This window comes from Salvelinus namaycush, chromosome 1 (assembly GCF_016432855.1).
Source record: "Salvelinus namaycush isolate Seneca chromosome 1, SaNama_1.0, whole genome shotgun sequence".
NCBI classification, from domain to species: domain Eukaryota; kingdom Metazoa; phylum Chordata; class Actinopteri; order Salmoniformes; family Salmonidae; genus Salvelinus; species Salvelinus namaycush.
Window position 1 is genome coordinate 13282893 of NC_052307.1, and position 8345 is coordinate 13291237.

Below are 8345 nucleotides of genomic sequence, written 5' to 3' on the forward strand. Positions count from 1 at the left end.
CCTCAGATGTCAGTTTGGCTAATTCAATCAGAGTGAGACCTTTATTCTGATACAGGTATTGACAACTCCTCATTGGTATTGACACAACATACCGGGCTTCAAGGGCATCGTCGTAAGAGGATATTGACATCCTGCTTTGGCCCTTGACGCATCTGCTGAGGGCTTTCCTCAGCCTGGGCACTCGTACTGAAGAGACACATCATCTATACCTCAGTTAACTTACATGCTTCTGTTTCAACTATGGGATCTTTTCCATTTCCCCACCAGTATCTGCACCTGATATGGTATGGTTGCCATGGAAACAGTGCTTGAGAATATCAAAAGACAGTAGGAAACATCTAGTGAGTTATAGGCACTGGTTTGTTTTTCTCCCCTCCACTGAACCAATGTGTGCGGTCAATATCATTCATCAGCACAACTCAACACCACCGGAGCCTGCAGGGAAGGATGAGGAGACACGGGGGAACGCCAACATGTCCAGCCTGGAGTAGTTCTAAGCAATGATACATATCAAACATCATATGGATGAGAGAAGAGAGAAGGAGGGAGGAGAGACAGAGAGTTGTTACAGTGATGACTACGGGTGAACTGTTCATTTGTTAGCCTCATACCAAACCATGAGTAGAGAAACCTGCATGGGGCCTTTTCCTGTTGGCTGATAACGTTAATATCTGTCTGCTACTGTCTGCACAAACTGTACTAGCAGGCTATGGGTTTTTGGGTTGTGTTCTCATCTGGTGAGATGTGAATAGTGATTGCCAGTTATGGGGCTGTAATGGGACACCCAGCATGCCCATAACTTGGAGTTTAGCCTCTAAGGCATTCTCAAAATACCCAGGACAAAGCGAGAGGTGACAACCAGGAAATAATCCTGTGATTTGATCCTTCGTAATCGTCCACAAGGACTTGTATAAATCCCTCACCTCCCGTTGGCTCTTCTCAGCAGTGCCATGGAAAAATAAAAGCACATAAAACACATATTTCTCCTTTCCTGTCCGGGAAGTCAATATGTTGACCATGATCCATTTGGTTTAGGAAAGATAAGCTGAAAATGAGGTCACAGCAGCTGCTGGTGACCTTATCCAGGGGACAGTAGCGGAGAGGAGCCTGCCTATTTTTAAAAGACAAAGGCTGCCCTGGGTGACAGCCCCACCTCCAGCCCCAGCTCCAGCCCCAGGTCCAGCTTCATCCCCATTCCCAGCTCCAACCCCAGCTGCAGCCCCAACCTTAGCTCCAAACCCAGCCCCAACACTCGCCACGGCTCCAGCCCTAGCACCAGCTCGAACCCCAACTCCTCCCCAGCTCCAACTCCAGCTCCAGCCCCAAACCCAGACCCATCTCCAACCCCAGACTCAGCTCCAGCCCCAGCTCCAACCCCAGCTCCAGTCCCAGATCCAACCCCAGACCCAACCCGAGACCCAGCTCCAACCCCAGTTCCAACCCCATACCCAGCTCCAACCCCAACTCCGAACCCAAACCCAGCCCCAGCTCCAATACCAGCTACAAACACATCCCCAACCCAAAACCCAGACAGCTCCAACCCCAGTTCCAACCCCAGACTCAGCTTCAATCCCAGACTCAAATACAACCCCAGACCCAGCTACAACCCTAGACCCAGCTACAACCCTAGCTCCAACCCCAGACTCAGCTATAACCCTAGACTCAGGTCCAACCCCAGACTCAGGTCCAGCCCCAGCTCCAACGCCAGACTCAGCTCCAACCCCAGCTCCAACCCCAGACTTAGCTCCAACTCCAGACTCAGCTCCAACTCCAGACTCCAACCCAGACTCAGCTCCAACCCCAGCTCCAACCCCAGACTCAGCTCCAACTACAGACTCAGCTCCAACTCCAGCTCACACCCCAGACTCAGCTCCAACCCCAGACTCAGCTCCAACTCCAGACTCAGCTCCAACCCAAGACTCAGCTCCAACCCCAGACTCAGCTCCAACCCCAGACTCAGCTCCAACCCCAGACTCAGCTCCAACTCCAGACTCAGCTCCAACCCCAGCTCCAACCCCAGACTTAGCTCCAACCCCAGACTCAGCTCCAACCCCAGACTCAGCTCCAACCCCAGACTCAGCTCCAACCCCAGACTCAGCTCCAACTCCAGACTCAGCTCCAACCCCAGCTCCAACCCCAGACTTAGCTCCAACCCCAGACTCATCTCCAACCCCAGCTCCAACCCCAGACTCAGCTCCAACCCCAGACTCAGCTCCAACTCCAGACCCAGTTCCAACCCCAGACTCAGCTTCAATCCCAGACTCAAATACAACCCCAGACCCAGCTACAACCCTAGACCCAGCTACAACCCTAGCTCCAACCCCAGACTCAGCTATAACCCTAGACTCAGGTCCAACCCCAGAGTCAGGTCCAGCCCCAGCTCCAACGCCAGACTCAGCTCCAACCCCAGCTCCAACCCCAGACTTAGCTCCAACCCCAACTACAATAAAGACTCAGCTCCAACCCCAGCTCCAACCCCAGACTCAGCTCCAACTACAGACTCAGCTCCAACTCCAGCTCACACCCCAGACTCAGCTCCAACTCCAGACTCAGCTCCAACGCCAGACTCAGCTCCAACCCCAAACTCAGCTCCAACTCCAGACTCAGCTCCAACCCCAGACTCAGCTCCAACTCCAGACTCAGCTCCAACCCCAGACTCAGCTCCAACCCCAGACTCAGCTCCAACCCCAGCTCCAACCCCAGACTCAGCTCCAACTACAGACTCAGCTCCAACTCCAGCTCACACCCCAGACTCAGCTCCAACCCCAGACTCAGCTCCAACTCCAGACCCAGTTCCAACCCCAGACTCAGCTTCAATCCCAGACTCAAATACAACCCCAGACCCAGCTACAACCCTAGACCCAGCTACAACCCTAGCTCCAACCCCAGACTCAGCTATAACCCTAGACTCAGGTCCAACCCCAGACTCAGGTCCAGCCCCAGCTCCAACTCCAGACTCAGCTCCAACCCCAACTCCAACCCAGACTCAGCTCCAACCCAGTTCCAACCCCAGACTCAGCTTCAATCCCAGACTCAAATACAACCCCAGACCCAGCTACAACCCTAGACCCAGCTACAACCCAAGCTCCAACCCCAGACTCAGCTATAACCCTAGACTCAGCTCCAACCCCAGCTCCAATCCAAGACTCAGCTCAAACCCCAGACTCAGCTCCAACTCCAGACTCAGCTCCAACCCCAGACTCAGCTCCAACCCCAGACTCAGCTCCAACTCCAGACTCAGCTCCAACCCCAGACCCAGCTCCAACTCCAGACTCAGCTCCAACCCCAGACTTAGCTCCAACCCCAGACTCAGCTCCAACCCCAGCTCCAACCCCAGACTCAGCTCCAACTACAGACTCAGCTCCAACTCCAGCTCACACCCCAGACTCAGCTCCAACCCCAGACTCAGCTCCAACTCCAGACCCAGTTCCAACCCCAGACTCAGCTTCAATCCCAGACTCAAATACAACCCCAGACCCAGCTACAACCCTAGACCCAGCTACAACCCTAGCTCCAACCCCAGACTCAGCTATAACCCTAGACTCAGGTCCAACCCCAGACTCAGGTCCAGCCCCAGCTCCAACATCAGACTCAGCTCCAACCCCAGCTCCAACCCCAGACTTAGCTTCAACTCCAGACTCAGCTCCAACCCCAACTCCAACCCAGACTCAGCTCCAACCCAGATCCAACCCCAGACTCAGCTTCAATCCCAGACTCAAATACAACCCCAGACCCAGCTACAACCCTAGACCCAGCTACAACCCAAGCTCCAACCCCAGACTCAGCTATAACCCTAGACTCAGCTCCAACCCCAGCTCCAATCCAAGACTCAGCTCAAACCCCAGACTCAGCTCCAACTCCAGACCCAGTTCCAACCCCAGACTCAGCTTCAATCCCAGACTCAAATACAACCCCAGACCCAGCTACAACCCTAGACCCAGCTACAACCCTAGCTCCAACCCCAGACTCAGCTATAACCCTCGACTCAGGTCCAACCCCAGACTCAGGTCCAGCCCCAGCTCCAACGCCAGACTCAGCTCCAACCCAAGCTCCAACCCCAGACTTAGCTCCAACTCCAGACTCAGCTCCAACCCCAACTCCAACCCAGACTCAGCTCCAACCCAGCTCCAACCCCAGACTCAGCTCCAACTACAGACTCAGCTCCAACTCCAGCTCACAACCCAGACTCAGCTCCAACTCCAGACTCAGCTCCAACCCCAGACTCAGCTCCAACCCCAGACTCAGCTCCAACTCCAGACTCAGCTCCAACCCCAGACCCAGCTCCAACTCCAGACTCAGCTCCAACCCCAGACTCAGCTCCAACCTCAGACTCAGCTCCAACCCCAGCTCCAACCCCAGACGCAGCTCCAACTACAGACTCAGCTCCAACTCCAGCTCACACCCCAAACTCAGCTCCAACCCCAGACTCAGCTCCAACTCCAGACCCAGTTCCAACCCCAGACTCAGCTTCAATCCCAGACTCAAATACAACCCCAGACCCAGCTACAACCCTAGACCCAGCTACAACCCTAGCTCCAACCCCAGACTCAGCTATAACCCTCGACTCAGGTCCAACCCCAGACTCAGGTCCAGCCCCAGCTCCAACGCCAGACTCAGCTCCAACTCCAGCTCCAACCCCAGACTTAGCTCCAACTCCAGACTCAGCTCCAACCCCAACTCCAACCCAGACTCAGCTCCAACCCAGCTCCAACCCCAGACTCAGCTCCAACTACAGACTCAGCTCCAACTCCAGCTCACACCCCAGACTCAGCTCCAACTCCAGACTCAGCTCCAACCCCAGACTCAGCTCCAACCCCAGACTCAGCTCCAACTCCAGACTCAGCTCCAACCCCAGACCCAGCTCCAACTCCAGACTCAGCTCCAACCCCAGACTCAGCTCCAACCCCAGACTCAGCTCCAACCCCAGCTCCAACCCCAGACGCAGCTCCAACTACAGACTCAGCTCCAACTCCAGCTCACACCCCAGACTCAGCTCCAACCCCAGACTCAGCTCCAACTCCAGACCCAGTTCCAACCCCAGACTCAGCTTCAATCCCAGACTCAAATACAACCCCAGACCCAGCTACAACCCTAGACCCAGCTACAACCCTAGCTCCAACCCCAGACTCAGCTATAACCCTAGACTCAGGTCCAACCCCAGACTCATGTCCAGCCCCAGCTCCAACATAAGACTCAGCTCCAACCCCAGCTCCAACTCCAGACTTAGCTTCAACTCCAGACTCAGCTCCAACCCCAACTCCAACCCAGACTCAGCTCCAACCCCAGCTCCAACCCCAGACTCAGCTCCAACTACAGACTCAGCTCCGACTCCAGCTCACACCCCAGACTCAGCTCCAACCCCAGACTCAGCTCCAGCTCCAGACTCAGCTCCAACCCAAGACTCAGCTCCAACCCCAGACTCAGCTCCAACCCCAGCTCCAACCCCAGACTCAGCTCCAACTACAGACTCAGCTCCAACTCCAGCTCACACCCCAGACTCAGCTCCAACCCCAGACTCAGCTCCAAATCCAGACTCAGCTCCAACCCACGACTCAGCTCCAACCCCAGACTCAGCTCCAACCCCAGACTCAGCTCCAACCCCAGACTCAGCTCCATCCCCAGACTCAGCTCCAACCCCAGACTCAGCTCCAACCCCAGCTCCAACCCCAGACTTAGCTCCAACCCCAGACTCAGCTCAAACCCCAGCTCACACCCCAGACTCAGCTCCAACCCCAGACTCAGCTCCAACTCCAGACCCAGTTCCAACTCCAGACTCAGCTTCAATCCCACACTCAAATACAACCCCAGACCCAGCTACAACCCTAGACCCACCTACAACCCTAGCTCCAACCCCAGACTCAGCTATAACCCTAGACTCAGGTCCAACCCCAGACTCAGGTCCAGCCCCAGCTCCAACGCCAGACTCAGCTCCAACCCCAGCTCCAACCCCAGACTTAGCTCCAACTCCAGACTCAGCTCCAACCCCAACTCCAACCCAGACTCAGCTCCAACCCCAGCTCCAACCCCAGACTCAGCTCCAACTACAGACTCAGCTCCAACTCCAGCTCACACCCCAGACTCAGCTCCAACCTCAGACTCAGCTCCAACCCAGACTCAGCTCCAACTCCAGACTCTGCTCCAACCCCAGACTCATCTCCAACTCCAGACTCAGCTCCAACCCCTGACTCAGCTCCAACCCCAGACTCAGCTCCAACTCCAGACTCAGCTCCAACCCCTGACTCAGCTCCAACCCCTGACCCAGCTCCAAGCCAGACTCAGCTCCAACCCCAGACTCAGCTCCAACTCCAGACTCAGCTCCAACCCCAGACTCAGCTCCAACCCCAGACTCAGCTCCAACCCCAGACTCAGCTCCAATCCCAGACTCAGCTCCAACCCCAGACTCAGCTCCAACCCCAGAATCAGCTCCAACCCCAGACTCAGCTCCAACCCCAGACTCAGCTCCAACTCCAGACTCAGCTCCAACTCCAGACTCAGCTCCAACTCCAGAATCAGCTCCAACTCCAGAATCAGCTCCAACCCCAGACTCAGCTCCAACCCCAGACTCAACTCCAACCCCAGACTCAGCTCCAACTCCAGAATCAGCTCCAACCCCAGCTCCAACCCCAGAATCAGCTCCAACCCCAGAATCAGCTCCAACCCTAGACTCAGCTCCAACTCCAGAATCAGCTCTAACCCCAGAATCAGCTCCAACACCAGACTCAGCTCCAACCCCAGCTCCAGAGGGGCAGAAGAAGACAGTGTGCCCCCATGCTGGCACAGGAGCACTTTTTCAGTCTCCCCCCAACGCCATTCCTACCCCCCCCTCTCTCTCTCTCTTAAAACATAATTCTTCTCTCCAACTCTCCTTCTATCTCTCTATCCCCCCTCTCTGCTTCTATCAGCATCCAGGAGAGATGACTACAGTTGACAGGTTAGTCCTGTATGAAGAGGTGGTAGTGTATGTGAGTGGGAGGCTGGGAGTAGCATGTTGGCCATACACTTGGCCGAGAAACAACTCTGCGCTCAACTTGATATAGACATCTCTACTTTCCTGAGCATTTATTCACCTTCACAGCAAAGACAATTAGTCTTAACCTGTTTGGGCTCAAGGGGCAGTATTGAGTAGCCAGATAAAAGGTGCCCATTTCAAAAAGGCCTCGTACTCAATTCTTGCTCGTACAATATGCATATTATTATTACTATTGGATAGAAAACACTCTCTAGTTTCTAAAACCGTTTGAATTATATCTGTGGGTGAAACAGAACTGGACTTAGAGCAATTTTCCTATGTGTATGTCAGAATGCAGAATTTTGCTGGCTGTTCTGAGACCTGTGTATTAATTTGCCTGTCCTCTATTGGTTGAGATGCACTGCATACGCCTTCCCCTGGGTGTCAGCGAATAGGGAGACTTGAAATGGAGTTTCTACGTAGTTCCCAAAGGTTATAAATTGCTTGGAACCGAAGCGTCCCATCTTTCCACTCTTCGCTCTGACGCAGGGAGGGTCTTGGCATGTCATGTTAGAAGCTCCTGTTTTAGCTCCTAGATATATCCGGCTCTGTTTTTATTCGATATAGGTGTTAAAGACATCGTAATGTTGTTATTTTAAACCGAATTATATCAGTTTATGTCAGTATATTGCGATTTTCGGGTATTTATTTTCGTGACGTTGTAGGAAGTTGGGTATCTCTGGCCCACATGGCTATTGTTTACTGCTAATTGCAACGTTGAAGACGACGTTCTCCAACCTAGCAACGATTCTTTTGGACAAAGGACACCTTTCCCAAGATTCTGATGGGAGTTCATCAAAAAGTAAGAACTATTTATGCTGATAATTCATTGTTCTGTTGGAAAAAGTTAAATGCATAAGACGCCATTACTTGCAGTGTAGCCTTGCTTTATCGCACCCTGTATTGCGCAGTAACGTTAATTTTAAAAATGTAATTCAGCGATTGCATTAAGAACTAATTTGTCTTTCAATTGCTGTCCAACCTGTATTTTTTTAGTCAAGTTTATGAATAGTTTTCGATAAGAATAGGTGCCTTTCCAAGATGGCGCCGGACAGATTGCTTGAGATTTTGGACACTATTCTCATTGTATAAGCAAGATTTGTGCCGCTAAATATGCACATTTTCGAACAAACTCTATATGCATTGTGTAATATGATGTTACAGGACTGTCATCTGAAGAATTCTGAGAAGGTTAGTGAAAAAATGAATATATTTTGGTGGTTTATACGTTATCGCTATTTTTGCCTTGAATCAATGCTGTTGTTATGTTTGCTATTGTGGTAAGCTAATATAACGCTATATTGTGTTTTCGCTGTAAAACACTTGATAAATCGGA

General features: G+C 52.9%; 1 protein-coding gene across 1 annotated transcript; it reads left to right on the top strand.

Moving 5' to 3' along the window:
- The first annotated feature begins 386 nt into the window (after positions 1-386).
- On the top strand, positions 387-6928 carry LOC120050450 (adhesive plaque matrix protein-like). The gene is made up of 11 exons (XM_038997041.1): positions 387-487; positions 1303-1545; positions 2111-2560; positions 2674-3000; positions 3308-3565; positions 3696-4208; positions 4330-4788; positions 4910-5149; positions 5641-5898; positions 6436-6758; positions 6903-6928. Exons 1-11 carry the CDS (start codon positions 387-389, stop codon positions 6926-6928), a joined length of 3198 nt encoding a protein of 1065 aa, XP_038852969.1.
- Positions 6929-8345: the final 1417 nt, after the last annotated feature.

Coding starts and splice junctions, on each gene's coding strand:
- LOC120050450 (XM_038997041.1), top strand. CDS start 387: ATGTGTGCGGTCAATATCATTCATCAGCACAACTCAACACCACCGGAG. Junction 488..1,302: donor GCCAACATGTCCAGCCTGGA/GTAGTTCTAAGC, acceptor ACTCCTCCCCAG/CTCCAACTCCAGCTCCAGCC. Junction 5,899..6,435: donor AGGTCCAACCCCAGACTCAG/GTCCAGCCCCAG, acceptor CTCCAACCCCAG/ACTCAGCTCCAACCCCAGAC.